Source organism: Falco rusticolus, chromosome 8 (genome assembly GCF_015220075.1).
Source record: "Falco rusticolus isolate bFalRus1 chromosome 8, bFalRus1.pri, whole genome shotgun sequence".
Classification (NCBI taxonomy): domain Eukaryota; kingdom Metazoa; phylum Chordata; class Aves; order Falconiformes; family Falconidae; genus Falco; species Falco rusticolus.
In genome coordinates, this window is record NC_051194.1 from 45946179 (window position 1) to 45965877 (window position 19699).

Here is a 19699-nt window from a genome sequence, read left to right on the forward strand (position 1 = left end):
AATCAAAACACTTTGCAGTATTTTACCAAAAAAAAAAAAAACAACCCACACCCACACAAACAAAAAAAACCCAAAAACAACCACTAAAAAGTCAAAAAGACCCAAGCATTAGGTTAATACAATTAAATGTGTCACACAGACGCAACTGCCACAGTTTGAAAGTTTTCACAATTTCTGGTTTTAACACAGAAAAGTCACTGAAAACTAACTTAAAGTTTAGCTTCACTGTGAACTATTCCCAGTATTTTATTAAATATCAATTTAATTACTCTAACAACAAATAAGGAAGATAAAACCTCAACAAGAACTATTATCTACTCAACAGCATACAGAAATACATCTTCATTGTGTAACACTAGCAAGTTTAATATATGCAAATACTTTTAAACTTTGGTAGCTTAGCAGTGGAAGGTTTGTATTTATAAACAAGGAATCCTAACTTTAACAGGTAGCACTTACGTTTACTAGCATAAAACAAAACCAAAGCATCTTCAAAAGACTGAACCAAAATATGTTGAAGACAATTTTGTAAGACAGCTACATTTTCATCATTTCAAGATGAATTTTGACACATTATAAAGATGAAAAATCAGCTTCAGATATTAGAAGTGACACAGCCAAGCTACAATTGCATAAACAGAGCCACTATGATGCCCAATACACAGCATAAAAACACTGAAGGAATCAGATGTGACCCATACTTTGTCCACCGAAATGTTAGTGGAGTGTGGCTAAGTGATATCATCATATGCCTCCTCCCTGTAGCATCAACTTCCAACAGCAGCAATCAGCAGGTATGATTTCTTAAAGAACACAGCACGGGGGCGGGGGGAATGCATCATGTCTCAAGTATATAAAAGGTACAGAATGATTTGCATCTTTATACAGAAGATACACACATTTTCATAGAAAGTCAAAAAATGAAGTCAGAACAGAGGATACATCTTATTCAATTAAATAACTCTGTTATCACCACTTCGATTTTTACAAGCAAATCAAAACACTGGCAGTATTACTGTGAGTTCCCAATAAAACCTCATGATGATAAAAAATAAAGCTGAGTAAACTTGGTTGTAAATGCTGAGCACAAAAATCGGTACAAATATTGTCAAACTCAGTTTTGACTACTGCTTATCTCAAAAATACTTACACTCAGGTCACGTGATTCACCTCTAACCAATTTTTAAATGATGGCAAAGTGGTTTAGAAGTTACCTAAAACCAGGCAGAACCAGTGGGTGTACTAAACTTCTCCAGTTGTAACAAGACATAAAAGTGGATTAAAAGCAATCAAAGCTTTTTAGGAACCAATTCACATTGGTCACACCAGTCACTTCTATAGGACCGCAGGGGATGTTTACCTAGCTTCATGGTTCTTTCACTCCTGTCACAAAGAATGATATTACACAGATTATCAGTTACCAAACTCCCCATCCTGCCCCTGAAAGGCAGCTAAAGCTCCTGTGCTGTGGAGTCAGAGCACTTCCAGGCAGAGGACCAAAGCAGGAGCACCCCACCCTACCTGCCCGTACTACCCTAGCACCATGTCACCGCAGGTGGCTCACCCATTCCTCTGCAGGACTGGAAGACCAGGTGATGGCATGCAGGTGAGCCCTCAAGGTCTTCCACAAAAGCCAATGTTGCCTGCCCTATTTCAAACATTGGGCATTGAACCCTAAGTTTTTTCAATTAAAAAGGCGCATCTGATAGCAAAGTACTTTTACAGACAAATTTCCTTTCAATTTCTGTAACTCTGAAAAGAAAGACTAGATTTCATTAAAGAAACTAAAAATAATAGAAAAATGTGCAACATATTCTCTGGAAAACTAGGACTGCAGGATATCAGTGGGAAAAACTCAAAAACATGAAGAGCTCTGGCTGTTTTAACATCCAGTACATTCAAGAACACAACAGAGCTGTAGCAGGGACTAAAAATTGACATCTAGCATTTTCTTCACCCAAGCATTATTTAGGAGTAATCTGTAAGTTTACACTTGGAACAAGGTTGCCATTTTTAGTCCACCATACAAAGAAAGTAATTTTCAACAAGTGCTTGTGACTGAAAAGTTGAAAGGTAGTTAAAGCCCTGCAACATGAGAAGAAACACTATTGCAATCTTCAAACAGCCTGCCTTCTGCCACCAGGAAAACTTTGCTGCCTTAGTTAAAACCCTAATACACCTGAAACATGGAAAATAGAAAGGTCAGAAATGTTTCAAATTGAACAGTGAAACTCAGAAGATGAACAAGCATGTGTCAGGTTACTATGGTACTAATGGCGTAGATGCCGCTATCCAGGGTAGAAAATAGTTTTAAAATTAAATTCCCCACTCACTCTGCCAAATTTTTTTTTAAAGTGTATTAACATCAAATGGTTTATTATAGGTATCAGTAATTCATTTTCAGTTTGTGCACTTTAACAGAAAAAAATCTATAGGCAGTATCAAAACCCAAGAAGGTATTGCTCTATTCTGTACAGGAAAACTTATTCACCTTGTTTGCTGAGCCAAGAGAATCTACTTCATACTGTTACTAAACATGTACAAAAATACAGTGGTGCTCAACACAACCTTACATCTCTTTTTATTTGTCCTATTACCCTACCATGTGCTGTTACCACATATTTCTGTTTCTTTACATATATTCAAATACACCTTGGACATAAAAACAGTTTTTTCATTGGTTTAATGAACATTGCGTCTCCCAAGGAAAGTAACAGTTTATCTAGGATATGGAAACTTGAAAGCTGAAAATCCATAAGCATTTCAAGGTGGGGGTGGGAACTTCCCTTTTTTAAATAAAGTAAGGTAAGTAGAGAATTAGCCAGGCAGAAATATATCTCATTCCTCTTCAGCTTTATGCCATGCAAGAAACAGTGTAAGTAAACACCACACAGAGCTTCCACAGTCCCAACAGAAATGTAATTACTTCGAGTGTACTACAGCTGCAGCTCATCGATGTGCCCTATGGTGGTGTACTGGGTCTACGAGCCCTATAGCAGCCCTCACAGTGCTGTGCTTTCTACTGGTAGCTAGAAAGATGGTGATAACACACCAGTGTTTTGGCTCCTGCTGAGCAGTGCTCCAACAGCATCAAAGCTGTCTCTCCAACCTTTCCCCATATCACCATCACCAGTAGGCTGGAGGTGGGCAGGATCCTGGGAGGGGACATAGCCAGGACAGCTGACCCAAACTGACCAAAGGGCTATTCCATACCGTATGACATTTGCTGAGATATAAAAGCTAAGGAAGAGGAAGGAGGGACATTTGTTATTATGACATTTGTCTTCTGGAGCAACTGCTACAAGTACTGAAGCCCTGCTTCCCAGGAAATGGCCAAACATCACTTACTGATGGCAAGTAGAGAATAACATCTTTTGTTTTCCTTCACTGCTCTGTGTACAACTTTTGCCATTGCTTCATTAAACTGTCTTTATCTTGACCCATAAGGTTTTTTAAAATCTTCTTTTCTCCCCCCATTCTGCTGAGGGATAATGGAGCAGCTTGCTGGACACCTGGCATCCAGCCAAATTCAACCAACAACAGGTGGATAAACCAACAGGCAACAACCTTCTTCAAAAAGCACTTCATAACACAAAGAGGTAACAACAGTGAGTTCTGTTATGGCAGCTAAAAAAAACCACACACAAATAAACCTTTTGTCCTAATGAAGACACAGTTCAACACTTTCTCAATGAATAAAGAAAACAGGATCAAAACCTTTAGCCTAGGACTATAAAATACCTTCAGTGAGATTCCCAAAGTTTGGCTCACAGTCCTCAACAAAAGCTCCCCATTCCTAGCTAGCCACTTCCTTGCCTATCCTTACCTTAACACAACTCGAGCGAGTTATGTCGAACTACTTTTTACAAAAATACCAACAGAACCAAGCTAAGCCAAAGCCTAACAAGCCTTTCTTCAGTATACTCAGGCACGCAGACCTTGAAGTCTACAGCACAAACCACACAGTGACCTTCTGCCTGGCATCAAGGAATAAGAAAAGACCAATTCTCTGAAGGGCTCCGCTTCACATGATTGCCATTAACATGGGCAGCAGTAGTGCATTACTACAACAGGATAAAGACAGGGGGCAACAGTTTCAGTGCTCAAAGGTGAACATTTGTTCCAGAGCAACTCAAAATCTTAGTCAAAACAAACACTGAATTTTTCATGCTTTGAAAAAGCGTGGTCCCTGGATCACTTCCTAGTGCATCTCTTCTTAAGAAGATTTTATCATTCTCATCTTCTCTTCATCTTCAGCAACACCTCCTTTCCAGCTCGCTGGCATACAAAGCCTCACCTTCCAGCCCACTGCCTATTCCCCTTTAATAGCAGCAACCTGTCTGGGTTCCTTTTATGTCAGCTTCTACACAGCTGCAGAGATTCAGTGCCTACCCGCCAGGCTGAAAACCAACAGACTGTCTCGGGGCACTGGCTCCTAAAGACACACAGTCTATTAAGAACTTGGACTAAATCCTGATAAAGGGCAACAAAGAAGCTTCATACTCCCAGGATCTGGAAAGTTTAAGGATTTACAAAAACAGTTTCAGTAGTTTATATAATATGATAGAAATAGTGCAAACTCCAGGTATGCCACAGACTCTGAAAAAGGGATTTTTAGATTGGAAATAATTTTGACAGGTGGGTAGTTGTAAAGACATTACAGCATATCAGACATCACAGCATATCAAAAAGGTTTATACATTTTAATAATGTAAGTTGGAATGTTATTTTGAAAACTTCAGTGAGTTATAGTTTCTGCTGTATATATATATTATAGTAACCAACAGATTTTTTTTTGTTTTTTTTAAATTTACTAGAGGGCTATTACTAGCTTTTAGTGCCAGATCTTCATTTTTATAGTACCGTGGGGAAAGTAGAACTAATATGCACTTCATGGGGAGGGGTGGGGAAGAGTACTTTTACATCTCTCAACCACAAAATTTTTCATTAGCTTTTTATTATTATCCCTAAGTAATATTTTTAAAGATCTTTGTGTTTATTGGGCTATCAACACACAGAATTTCTACCTCAGTTCATCACTAGTTTGCGTTCTAGATAAAACATCTAGCAAAAGCAGCATAAGAGGCAGGCTTAATAACTTTTTTCTTTTTAAAACCTATTTTTAAATGATTCCATTATAATTTTGCTCCCAGAGAAAAACAGCAACAACCATTTCACAATCATTACATTTCAGAATCCTCGAAAGAAACCGAAACATATAACAAGTAAATGCAAGACCAGAACAGAAGAAATAGATGTTAATACAAAGTAAGTATCCAAATAGTTTACACACCCACAATAATAGCCTCATTTCTCTATCAGTCCCCAAAGAAAAATACACATGGTGTTAACATGGTTAACAGCCACCTCAAACAAATGCTTAGGATTATTAAACATACAGATTAAAAAGCATCTTCTTAACTGACTATTATATCAATCTGTTCCTTCACAAGCATTTATGATACAAGTATCAAAACAGACCAATAAAAAGTTTATCATATGCTCTCAATTCACTCCAGGCAATACAGTTATTATAATCACAGGATACCAATGGATTTGGGAAAACTGATCCCCGCTTTTTTCTAGGGATACTGTAGCAATGGTTCTTGGGTAGCTACAAATATTTAAAATATACTAGTATATTAGTATATATATATTAGTACTGCCTTCACATATTGAACTAGCTCCTAAGACGATGCACAACTTTAAAAGACTTGCTTCACTATACCCAGGAAGGATCTGGCCTCACCTTTTCAAAATGTCTTAGTTTTAAATACTACTAACAACAGCCCACAGTTTTCTATTCTACTGAAAGTATGCATCAAGTGACTTTAACAGAAAATAGTGGATAGAATACTAGATACAAAACACAAATAAGGCCAGAGAAGCAGCAAAGCTCAACACATGCACAGTTATAGATGGCTTCCTGGTACTAGAAAACATTTAAAAAAGGCCAATGCTCCCAAAAGCATGTCCTGTTTTTCAACACATAAGCCTAAGAACATAATACCTTTCCCCACAAAGTCTCTCTCTCTCGATTGAAAACATAATACCAGCACTCTGCACCATATCAGCGTCTAGGCATTCTTGATGCATAATAAGTTGCATTTGACTGAGGTAACAAACTTGCTAAGCATGCAGACTGTAGAGGCACATCAGTTCACTGCTCTGTATAAGTATGCTTCAAAAAACAAGCTAATGGCAACAAGGGTTCTAAGCATCTAAATCAGTACTGTAAGATAGTACTACTCCATGCCTTTGGGTTTTGTTTTAGAAACACCTTATCCACAAAAAGGATTTTGCTGATCCAATGATGACCACATAAAATACATTTATTTTGTTCTATTGTTTCATCACTCACTGTATAATAATGACCAACCAAAAGACACCAACAAAGGCATCCAGTTCCCTTAAATCTGCATAAACACTATTAAGCTCAACCTTTTCAGACCAGAAGCCTTTTTCAACACTCAAAATGTACTGCAAGCCAACACACACTTTCAACAAGCTTCTAAGTGTTTGTAAGTGTTGTTAATAGGACTCTGAAGGCCAGTTCTGTATTGCAGTAATAGGTGATGAAACAGTAGAATCAAAGCCCTCTGTTTAACTGAGACATGTTCAGAATTCACAGGGATGCAGGGTGGGGGGATATGTTCAAGGCTCAATACAAGTGACAACAAAAATCAGGAAAAGGAAAGAAGTGAGGCTTGTCCTGTGAGGAACAGAATCCCAGAGTCTACTACTAACTCCACATTTTCATCTTCTACTTTCATTTCAGCCTTTTATTATCACATTCCATTCCTCCTCCTTTACAAAACTAAACAAATCAACTGCCATGCACTGCTGGCAAAAGAAAACAACAAACAATTACTGTAAACTTCCAAAAACCCAGCTCCTTTTTAAGTCTTCAGCGCAACACCAATGAATACGTACTCATTATAAACCAGAGGACAGGGATTTTCTTAGCTGCAAAACCCCAAAACCTGATGACTTTGAACTGAACAGTAGAAGTTTAAAATTGTAATAGATATTTGTTCCACAGCTCTTAGAGTACAGAATGCTGTCCTTAAGCTATAGAGAGAACAGATAAATAAATTTACATACGCATCAGATGAAAGATCCCATCACAGGCGTTAATATGAGACAAGAAGGAATTTCCTAAGCCTTGGCCAGTGTGGGCTCCTTTCACAAGGCCAGCAATATCCACCACGTTCAGAAAAGCTGGAATTTTGCTGAAATATAAAAGTTAAAAGTTTAATTACTGAAGCCTATTAACCAAACCTTTTGTCACAGAAATAAGTTCAGAACATGAAAATCCAACATTTCCTTTTTCTAGAAAAAAGTCACACATGACAGTAGCTTTCTTACTTACTTAACAAGCAACGTGTAAGAGACAAGATTCTCCCCTCCCATGCAAAAGAACAAGAATTCTTTAATTTCTCTGTCATTATTCACATAAAATGGAGTAAACTATTTTTTTATGTGTGGAATCATACTGACAACTATATGAAAAATCAATTGGGCCTGGAACACTGAGGCATGAAGTCAGTCACCTGTAATGAGCAGTCTTCATAGTACCAAAAGGATAAGACACATAAATGGCCATTATACTCTGCTATCTCCCACCTCCAAGGTTACCATTTAGTTCAGTAAGTTAAGCAACTTTCTTAGAAGGGCATTTTTTTAATACAGCAGTCATTAAAACTAGCAGCGATCAGGGTTATGCAAACAATTTCAAAGCAATAAGAAAACAAGTGAAGATGAGGCTGGCATTATAATATAAACAGCTGTGGTGTTTTCCACCACAGTTAACAGCAACAGGTTAGCAGACATGTCCACAGAACATTTTATGTAGCAACAACAGAACAGTCATGAAGTTCAAATTAGCTTACAAAGAATGGAAAAAAGGCTTTTAGAGCTACAGGAAATGCACAAGGCAATTTATATACTGCAAGCCTTTTATCCTCTGCAGATTCTCAAATTGTTTTAAAATAAGCAAATAACTTAATGGGCATTAATATTTTCAGGTATATTCTAAACCAAATTACTTCTCAAAATTCAGCTGAGTCAGGGAAAAAATCAACCCCAAAACTAAAACTTTGTGGTAAGGTGTTGACTAAAAGCACTTTCACATGGTCTATGCAAATGACACCACCATCATAAACAGTGGCAGACAGAACCAGGATAAAATGCTGCAAATTCCTCACTTGCAGACCAGAAGCCACACACCATACCCATGAAGATCTCCAGTTTGATGGTTTCAACATAAATAAGTGGAACACTACTTGATTTCCATTAAACACTTCAAATTATCACCATTATAATTCATTAGCATTACACCAAGATTAACACAACAGTTCACTGTTTTACTGACAGTGAGTATAATAGAAAACAACCAAATCTATAGCTTTAATAACAATGATGAGAAGTGTATGACTTATGCTATGAAATCTGCATGAGCATACAGTGCAAATTTGTAAAGCAGTGCAAAGCTTTCTTTTATGGTGAGTGCTCTTCAACATGAGATTCAAATCTAAAAGATACAAATTCTGTGGTCTACCGTAAGATGTCTTTTCCAAAGACCTACCACTGCAGTGCTGCTCACAGATGGAGGCACCCACATAGGTGTGAATGAGTGCTAGGGATGACCTAGCCAGTGACCTCCTAGCCAACTCTATACAGAAACCTTCTCTGCACAGCATTACACTTCTGAAGTCTTTATTGTTCACAGCCCAAACTAAGCTGCTTTTTTTTTTATTAGGTGTGACATGTTGCTGATAAATAAAATTGTTTTTTCAAATATTGAAATATTTGACAGCATGACTGCCATCAAATCTGTAACACGAGAAAACTCCACTACCGTCAGGAAACCACCCTTCTGTCCTTACCCTGATGCCTGGCATGGCAGCTATGGCCCAGACAAAAAAATCTGTAGTTACGGAAATCTATGGATCACTGTCTCTTCTCAGAGCAATAGGCTCAAGTACAGCAAAACAAGTTTACAACTTTTGGGGGGTTTTTGTGCTATCCCGTTTCCATTTGACTGTAATACAACACAGTTTAGTATTAGCTGATGCACTGCCTCCCTTGAAATGAGCTCTCTAATTTGGGAAGAGATGAGCCATTAAAGTCTGTCTTAGCATGCAACATCAGTATTTCTGGAAGTGTGATGACCTAAAAGCAAACAATCTTATCCTGGTTTTCTTTTCAACTTTCTTCTAACACTTCCCAAGAAAAATTATTTATTTCACGAAAACTAACTTCACAATACAAGACCTAGACAAAATCTTTTTCTTCACCAAGGTGAAGTCCAAAGTATCACTAAACCTGTCAGGTGTAATAAATTAAAATTTTGATATGTTTCATGTCATTAATACCTTAGTAATGCACTTAGAAACAAGCATGAATAGAACCGAATACCCAAAAGGGTAAATTTAAAAAAAAAAAAAGCGTAAGAAAATATTTACTACATAGCATGAGTTACTTAAATTCAGGTACGTATTACATTGACTTTTAGCTTTAAACTTCACTAGGCCCATGAGAAGAACGGCCCATCCTTGGGAAGACAGATGTGTACTGCAAGTCAATGCTGTTGAATGCAGTAGAAAGAACAAGAATGTAAGTACACTCTGAAGCAAGCAAACCTTGAAATTGTCACATTTTTGTCCCACTAGTTTTCTTTGCAAACTTTCTTTTTTTACCTACCAGTACACAAACTCAAAGGGAAATAGGAAGTCCTCAAGTTTAACACACTTCCAGGAGTAACGCACACCTGAAGACAGACACCATTAAGTCTATTAACACATTAACCCAGTAACTCCTTTTGTCTGACAGAATTGCAGAGCTATTAGGTACCTCAGAAGAAACAGCAGCAATCTCCCATCAGAATTGTTCTAATTCCTTGCTTTTTGACACATAACCAAGTCAACAGAAAGGTAGAAAAATGCCACTTGTTAAAGCACTTCTCTATTATCATTTTAAACGTGTTTTAAGAAAAACAAAGGTGGTGTTAGAAATGTTCTCCTCCTATGCTCCCCTCTCACCACTCTGGTAGGATTAACTTCCTGGCCAGCCATCAGAAGAATTCACACTTTCACTATAAAGATGCTACATTAAACCAAGACAGGTGCCTTCATATGCAGATGGACCACTCTATCAACTGAATCAATCTCATTTGCTAGACAATGGAAAGAAAACCCCAGCACATTTCTTTCACAATTGACTAATGCAGCAAGAGACCTTTGAAGATGAGTATCTGGGTTTCCAGGATGTTTTCTCTCCTTCACCGTGGGTACCACAAAGCTAACGTTCCAAGCAAAATAATACCATCCCCGTTCTTGGCAACCCCTTTCCTAAGCATAAATCTGTACCTCATCATAGCAAGCTGAATACAGAGAAAAGCAGAAGGCACAAACTAGTCACACATGCCTATGCTCTGAAGGACAGAGTAAACGTTATGAAACTAAATAAGCAGAAAACACTGCAAAGACTGGGGGAAAAGTACCATATATCTCGAGTGTGTTTTAGTTCTTTGAAATGTAGAAGACTTAAGTGGATTGTTGTTTTTTTTTCTCCTACTCTAAACAGATTAATTTCCATTTCTTAAGATTCGTTAGTCGGCATTAGCATAATGTCACTGAGCCTCAAATGATCATCAGGAACAGGTGGCATCAACTGATCATTTGTACAAATCAGTGCAACACCAACATACCATACAGCATGCCACAGGAATTTATAATATGAAACAGATTACCAAATCCAGAAGTATTTCTATATTTTACACACAGGTATAATCCTTGAGCAAGGATTTTTTTTATTTCACTTAGAAATACAGCAACAGCAGTTTTGTGTTAGCATACTGCCTTCGCTGTATGAGCTGCTGTGCAACAAAGAGCACAAGACTTACTGGGCCAAAGAAAGTACAGTTTTGTGGTTAGGGCATTTACTCAGGGAATGAGAGATTTATATATCCATCAGGTTATGCATTTTGCAGGGGAGGAGGCCTACTTCTCACCAACTTTGTTTCAAACTTCTGTCCAAAACAGTTATTTAAACAGGCAAAAGGAGTTTCTTTACCTGACCTGTTTGTTCAGGACAGCAGTACTGAACAGTACAATGCAACCAGTTACCATTTTTTCTTTTAAAATGCCCATATACGTGGTATCTGCAATTTGATGTGCATATTTTTTTCCCCAAAAAATTTGAGGGGAAGAGATATACATTCATTTCTCAAGTTTCCACAAGTATTTGTTTAGTTGAGAAAACTTGCAGGTAGTATACACCTGAAGCTTTGACTTATGATTGAGACCAAATAATCATAACCAGAATGCTGTTTCTCTCCCTGAGATTTTATTGTTCCAGGTTTCCACAACCTCTCCTCTCCAAAGAAAATACCCCAATAACTTCTCTGCAGCATTTACTACAGTTTACTGAAATCTCACAACCACGAGGAGACCCTGGAAAATCACGACAGCTTCAACTAAATTCAAAAACGCAGCAATTTTCCCGTAAGCCTGGCTGATAATTTTCATAACATGCTTGCTTTTTATTCATTTCCTGAATAATTCAAGAAATTTCTCCCAACTTAAATTCTACCTGGATCCTAGGTCCCACATACCAAAAAGGCCAGATTCTTCAGTATTATGGTAAAATGTCCAGTTCTCCTTTTCTCTCTGGTAAAGCCAAAAGTGCTACTCATCTGGTTCCAGCACAGGCTCTTCTGTCTTTAAAAGCTGTTATTTGAAATCTGTTAGAAATGGGAAACTCTTCTTCCTTCCTGAAAATTCACAGGACTTAAACAGGACTCATCTGTTAAAGAGTTCACAAATGAGCTGAAGTAGAAGCAGCAATAGCAGAACGTGTATATTTTTACAACCTCTTAGAAAGCCGTTCCACTCAGTCTGTCCTCACAGCTATTTTTGGCTCATTACCAAACAGACCAGTTCACAGACCTTCCCTCTTCCAGGAGATTGACTGCAAAAGCTGTAATAGGGAGTACAATCTTGCAAGCAGTTTTGACCAGTGTAAGCAAAATACGTCAAAAGGTAATTAAAGGAATCTCTTTCTGAAGAACTAAGTACTGCAGATGAACCCTGGCCATTTCTAGGCAAGACCAATTTCACTAACAGCATTTTATCCATGGTGCTGACGAACAAGACTTGAACCTAACAGCACATGGAACCATAACTGAAAAATCTGCTAACAACGTGAATTAGAAAAAGGTCAAATATTCAGTGTGGACTGAAACATACTTGGTGCCTCACATCAAATGCCTGCATTCTCAAACTATTCAGCTACCTCAAACTATTCAGTTACTACACCAACAAAATACAACTAATTAAATTTTGCCTTCTCCCACCTGGCAGAAAAGATGGCTCAAGTCACCACTACTTAAGCTCTTTCATTCACTGCTGGGAAATCACTCATGTGCAATGCTAGAACAAGCATCACAGCCAATCTGATTTACACAGGCTCAGAACTAACTGCAGAGCCAGCAAACTCAGTAACACCAAAGACAGAGCACACTAACAACAGGACATACCAATTGAGTTGTTTTCTGTAAAAAAAATGGACTCTCTTACAGATGCTGGTATGCCAGAGTTACATCCAGCTAAATTATTTGTGTTTCACTGTGGAATTATACAGTGAATACAGGTGGTTTTCATTTACCTAAATGCTCTTTTTAAACCTAGAGTAAGTCCCACGTGATGTCATTCAAAAAGTCTCAGTGTTGACCTGTTTTCTAAATAGTACTTTCCACCAAATGATTACCTAATTTTCATTGCATAACTTTATAAAGTATCTGAGTATGCCATCCTACAGTAAGTTCAAGATAATTTTTGTTTCATATTGGACAGTGCTAGAGCTGAAGACTGTTACGTTACTTGACATATCCTCCTGTGGAATAACTGGACTGCTTTAAAATTTAAGTCTGAAAAGGCCACCCAAGATAGATAAAACGGTGTAAGTTAAATAGAAATATTTGTGGTTGCAATAACCATTGTGTTTTGTGAACATGTGTGCAAGGCAACACAATCACTTACAGGTGCAAACAAACAAGGAATTAAATGAATACTGATAACTTGAGAAAGGATCAACTAAACTACTTACATTTTACTCAATCCTGCCTGTAATCTCATTTGATTTTAGCCAGAGGAGGAAACAGAAACATAAGACTTCAAAATCACTTTTTTAATTAATGTTTTCACACAAGTTGATTACTATCAGCCAATACAGTCCTTCAGTTTTAACTATTTACAGTTAAAACACAGCTTAGGCTTACATTGCTTCTGCCTGAATTTTTTTTTACTTTCGTTTAAAGTAAAGAAGAAAGAATGCAAACAATGGCAGTGAGGAGATTATCTGGGGCACAAAAGAGAAAATAGCAGTTTCCTCCACCCCCTCACTCAAAATCATTTTGAGGCTTGAATCAAATACCACCACTGAGACACATCTCCTGGTCAGGCACAGTACACTACACCTGTGGTAGTAGGTAGGACCATACAAGCTAAGTCTGGTAGGTATATATACTCAGATGCTTTCCAGATATTTGTGAGTTATGCCCCAAATCACTTGTCCAAATGACATCAGTAACATACACTAAAAAATATTTCTAGGCTTAAGGTGATTAAGCAGCATCTTAATGAAATTTAGAACAAAAAATGCATGAGAAGACCTTTACTAAAGCTTTTATTAAGCTACTAACATTTATTCAGATGTGCTGCACACACAATTCTTGTGTAAGAAACCCATCACTTCCAAACACAAAATGTTCCATTAAAATATTAACTGCAGTGAACAGATCAACTGTTTCTGGCTTGCAAGTTCCAACTTTCAAGGCAGGAGCTACCTGCTGAGATGAAGAACATATCTTTTTCATTTTAGAATAAGCAGATCTCATCTTCTGCTACCTTCTTAAGATTCACAGATCAGGGAAGACAAAAAAAAATAAATATCTTTCTGCTCTAGTTCCTGCTGAAGTGAATCAGTCCAAAGAAAATACTCTTTCCAATTACTAAACTGGAACTAACTAAATCACTAGTCTGCCAAACCTTGCCTGAAAGTACTGGTGTTGGGGGAACAGGGGTAGGAAGACAACAAAATAAAAAGACAACAGGCTTTCCTTTCTGAAAAAGCTACATATGTTGGTACAATGTAACAAATACGAGCTTTCACTGAACATTATATATGATTTAAAATAAGTAGTTTAAACACATAAGTTAGTAACAGAACATAAATTAATACCTTAAAAATAAATCTGAATGCTTGTTATTTTAAGGTATTAAGGTCTCTTTTTAATATCCATCATTTCATTCACACCAGAAAGAGAGCAATAGGTAACATTAAAGCTCAAGGAAATTTGTTCATCTAATTCATTTGGCAGCAACATAGCAGTTTTTACTGGAAGTTCCTGGAGCCCACCTTCTGATCACTGAATTTATTGTAAACAGTCATATACATCTGCAGAAAGAAAAAAGCACAGTTTTTATGTTACGGCAGCATACCTTAATCTATTAAGTACAGATTTGCCTTTATGTAAAAGTCTCTAAATTGTTGTCTATGTGCTTGCATTTACAAACGTTTACATTTCCAATTAACTAACACCAGTCAGCTTTCAGCATAGGCTAGCAAGTCCCATTCAAGCTGGTGCTTTCTTCTTTTGGAGACAGGAATGGATCTTCAAGCAACAAATGGTACCTTAACAGCCTAACTCTTCCTCCAACGGCAGAATGGCCGCAAACTCACACTAGCAATATTCTTCAGCAATAAAGTCCACCTCTCCATAGCAGCAGCAACTATCTCAGCCAAGTGTGACAGATAGCAACTGCCAGCCCAGCAGCCCCACTCTTTTCCCACCCACAGCAGGCATCAAGGCAAGATCACTTTGGCCTGCCATAGACTATTTTAGTTAAGACAAAGTCCCCTTTTCCCCTCCCCCCCCCCCCTCCCAATAATGACTGCAGATATGTGATGACCAAGTGTAATATATGGGAAATAAAAACCTGAATGCTTTAGATTGAAGATTTTGAGATCTTGAGGCTAGACAAAAGTCTAATTTAAAGAGAACTCACTGTTTATAAAACATGCTGCATGCATAGATTGACTACATCTACCAATCCAAACAAGTAGAAAAATAACACACAGAACATATTACATAAAGATGAAGAACAAAATCAAGACTATACAAGAGAAATCAAGGAATTGAAATTACAATTCAGTTGTAGATCTTCATGAGCATAGCCTTCCTTTCCTGAGTCAGTCTCAGGCCGACAAGCGCAAATGGCCCAAGAAGAGTTACCTCAGTCGACTGTGCTACTGATTTACCACTGCTTTATTACTGTTATACTGAAATATTAAAATCATATAAGCAGCATATGTGAACTCAGGAGCTATAACTACATACTAATTCCCACAGACATTGATTTTAAGTAACAAATACTCTTAAAAATTCAAGAGGCTATTCATATGAAAGCTGATTATCTGGCTTATTATCCTATTCAGTATATTTACTGAATACAGATTCAGTAAATATACTATTTTCATTAATATTTAAGGGTCATTTTTTATTTTCCCAGAGACAGACAGAGTTTGCAAGTCAGAGAACACACATCCAGGCATTTACAATCTTAGCACTCTTTGTGAGGGTAGATGGCCAAAGGCAGGATGAGGGGAGAGGTAATAATCTCTTTGTCACTACTAATTATTAATTTAGAAGTAGCAAGTCATAGCTAAGTGAGAAGAAAAAGAGATTATTGAAGTGGCAAAAGCAGCAATAACACTACAATTTAGAACAAATTTGTCAACAAAACTTAAAAGCCACACCATTCCATTATCCCTGCACAGCCAACGGCCAGAAAGTTCTATCTCAAATTCAGCAGAGTTTTGTTTTATGATCCATACAGTAACAAGTATGCTTAATACTCACTTGAGCAGGAAAAACAAGATAACGTTATAACCATCCACTTAAACAAACAACTCCATATTAACGCATTTTTCAGTATTTAAAAAGTGCACAGGAATTACAGGCAGAAGCAATGTGTTTGGACCTGAAAATTAAGTTAGCAAATGGATTTTTTGATCAACGACTAATAAATCTTTAATTGTGAGTGTGATCTGGCTCTAAAACTGAGACCCAAGCACTGAACAAAAGCACAGGCATGCATGGTGATTTGCCCTATGATTTATGTACACTCACTTCATTAAAGATACCTCTGCAAGTAACTGCAAACTGAGTTTCACAAGTTACAAGTGTCTCTTTTCTGAAAGCCCCTTTAGTTTTCCTGTTCAAGCAAAAAACTATTTCCCACACTGAACATAGAGCAGATTATGGAAATGGTCAACTGCAACAGCCATTGACATGATCAAATTAGTACACTCCTAGAGTAAGGGAACAAGTAGAAGAGACATATTGTAGGAATATCCCTGAATATACCAGGTAACAAGTAGCAGAGCCCATAAAAAGGAGGGAAAGAGTCAGGAGAAAAAAGGCGGCATGCCCATAAAGCTTACTGTCAGAAGACTGAGGATACAACTATGTTGACAGATATTTGTTTGGCCACCTACAGCATATACAATATTCTGGACGATACAAAACACAGGGTGGAAATTTTACAAATGAGCGGCCTCGTGACACATTAGGTATGTCCACTACTGTTTTCGAAATCTCTTCAGAAGATCCTCCAAGTCACCTGGGAGCCACTACCTTCAAAAGACAGGAACACCAAGCATCAGACAGTGCTGAGCAATGACTAGCAAGCAGCTCCCAGATTTCTCATTCTCGTAGCACAAAGGTCATACTGGGGGCAGGGAGAAAGGTATAATCCAGGTACATATATAATTTCACATGCTGAAACAGATGTCAGTAAAAATTTAAAGACATAGCGGCACATTGAACTTCTATGAAAACATTGGGTTCAGTCATACTATTTCAGCTGCTTAACTGAAGAAAAATATTAAGAATTTGAGTTACCTTGGAGGTTTGTGATACTGGCATAGGAAGTCAAATCTGTCATCTGGTACAGGTACTCGACTCTCATTTGGATCAATGGTACAGAAAGGAAAATTTTCTGCTGCTGCTTGACTCTTTGTTAGTACATTGAAAAATGTTGATTTCCTATAAACAAAATACACACTTTCTTAAAGAAGTTCAAATTAGAAGCATTTAAAAGGGCTGGATAGAAACACATCTTATTCCAACCCAAAAGCAAAACTGAACTTAACCTTTACTTCAGTAACAGTGACCATCGCCCTGATTCTTCTAGTACAAGACACTTTTCAAATACACATACAGAGTGTCCCATTGAGACCCAATGTTCACCTCTCTTCCCTGTCCTTTAAAATTCCTTAAGTGACTATATTGCACATGTCAGTTCGCAAAGAAATTTTAAGCCAAAAGCAAAGCACAGCTCTACTGGCCACCACTTTCCAAAGTGAGGAACCAATAAGGATGCTCGAAACTTATTCTGAGTGAACTAATTTTGCCAAGACTCACCAGCTCTTTCCACAACTGTATTGTTTCCTCAGCTCTATTTCTGCATTAACAAAATTTCAGTGTCTAAGCAATAAAAGTCAACAATCAAAAGAGAAAGAGGGGCACAGAAAGCAAACCACATTGATTAATCAATTACAAGTAATCTTTTGTCATATAAAGATACAGTTCTACCCTACCAAAGATTTTTCATCCTTGTTAAATAGCAATAGAAAAAAACCTGCAAGTGGTATCAGGGCCGGGGGGGGGGGGGGGTAGGGTGGGAAAGAACATTTTCACTTGCCAAGTAGCAGATCATTTTGTTAGTTGGCATTTATTAAACCAAAAAAGAGCAATTCATGAGTTATTGCTGAGAGAAAGTTCTTAACCCTTGAACCTTCTGCCATAAATATTCTGGAGGTTTTGGTGTTTGGGGTTTTTTTTCCCCGTTTGTTTTGGGTAACTTCTCAGCCACTAGAAAAAAAAATCTGAAAGTTGCCCTGCATACAGCCAACATGCTCAAAAGTCAGCCAGTTTTCCTTGAAAGTTACATCATAAGGAAACTGCCATTTTCCCCACTGACACATTATACAATGTTACTGCTAATAATTTCCTTTCTGCTGTGCAATTTACCTACACACTGAAAAATAAATTTTAATAAAAAGTACTTACGGCTCTGAGACATGCTCAAACTTTTCCTCTCATTTGTTAAGTATTTAAAGTTTGAGAATGCTGAGAACTTCTTTTAGCAAATGCGATACACAAATTAACACCAATAGTTTCACACGGTTATTCTCCAGGTAATTCACTGTCCTTTTTAAGTGCTTTAAGTATAGCTCCTTTGAGAAGCTATAACTACTACCGATGAGAAGCGTGACAGAGAGCAATTCATCTTCCATTAACTCCCCAAACTGTAACTCACATAACTTTTTTCATCACAAACCCTGAAGTTTCAAGAACGGAACTCCTAATGCTACTAATGACACGGTACCATTAACTGCTTCCTGTGCATATCATCCTCCCCCAAAAAATAAAATATAAAAGGAATCTGTATGCACATATGTATTTGTATAAAAACATGTATTACACACACACAACAGTGGAAGTAAGGAAATGCAAATTACAAACCTCGGCAATCGCTAAGACTTTTGTTTAATTCTTTACTATTACCTTGTCCAGACTTGTACACACCAGCCTCACGCTACCCGAGTGTTTTAGATCGTTCCACCTATCGGTAGTTCAAGCTAAAGATTTGCCACTGAGCAAAACGATTCTAATCGTGTCTCTCTGCCCGTATACAGATAGGTGTAGGCACCTATCTTCACCCAGAAACCGTGTCAGCTCACTCTACCCACAGCAAAGGCAAACCGGGGAGCCCCCGGCCTGCCCCTCGCCCCACCGCCGCCCCCAGCCCCGCGCTCCCCTGACCACCTACCCAACGTTTGGCAGCCCGACGATCCCGATCTTCAGGGACGTCCCAAACCTTCCGATGATCGGGTGCGCTTTAACCCCGTCGCCTCCCTTTTTCGGGGGCATCTGAAAGCACAGAGCAGCGCACACTCAAGGCCCCGCGACAGCCGCGGCTCCGCCGCGCACCCCCAACCCCGTCCCCTCCCGGCGAGGCACGCTCCGGCCGAGCCGCCGCCTCCGCCTCAGGAAGGCCGAGGAGAAACCCCCGCCCCCGCCCCGCGCGGCGGCTCCCAGGCCCCGGCGGCTCCTCCACCGCACTCCCCCCAGCCCGGCCCGGCCCGGCGGTACGACGCGAGGCCTGCGGCGAGGAGAGGGCGGGCGGGCTCGGCGCGGCCCGGCTCACCTCACCTCAGCTGCCGGAGCCGGGCTGCGCGGCCCCCGCCTGAGAGGAAGAGGCGCGAGCGGCCCCTCGCACGCGGCCACGCCGGCGGAACAGGCGGGGACGAGGCCGCCCATTGGCGGGGAGCGGCGCGAGGGGAAAGGTCGCTGCGGAGGGCGGGGCTCCACGCGCCGCCGCGTCCCGCCAGCGCCGCCCGCGCGCCCCCGCCCCGGCACCCGCAGGCTGCGCGCGGCGTCCGGCGCCGTCGGAGACCGTCATCAGAAGAAGTGGACAGACGTGATTCAGATGAGTTACGCTCCGACGCCTTTGCGTTTACTTCATAAATGGCAACGCGCGTAGGAGAGCAGCCCGCCTGCTACAGAAGCAACCTGCGGAAGTGCGGATACCAGTAAAACCTGTAAAACTGGGTAATAGCGTGCATG

At 39.2% G+C, this 19699-nt stretch overlaps 1 protein-coding gene across 2 annotated transcripts in view; it reads right to left on the minus strand.

The window, feature by feature from the left end:
* Positions 1-19400, minus strand: part of OLA1 (Obg like ATPase 1) — a 103606-nt gene extending 84206 nt beyond the window's left edge. Inside the window, exons 1-4 of one of the 2 annotated variants that reach the window (XM_037397312.1) lie at positions 19281-19400; positions 18903-19003; positions 16970-17113; positions 7105-7232 (exon numbers count right to left, since the gene is read on the minus strand). In XM_037397312.1, coding sequence (XP_037253209.1) covers positions 7105-7232; positions 16970-17113; positions 18903-19003 — 373 coding nt within the window. In that variant the 5' untranslated portion in view covers positions 19281-19400. Of the gene's footprint in view, positions 1-7104; positions 7233-16969; positions 17114-18902; positions 19004-19280 lie in introns of those variants that run through there. The other variant, XM_037397313.1, reaches the window with a different exon arrangement.
* Positions 19401-19699: the final 299 nt, after the last annotated feature.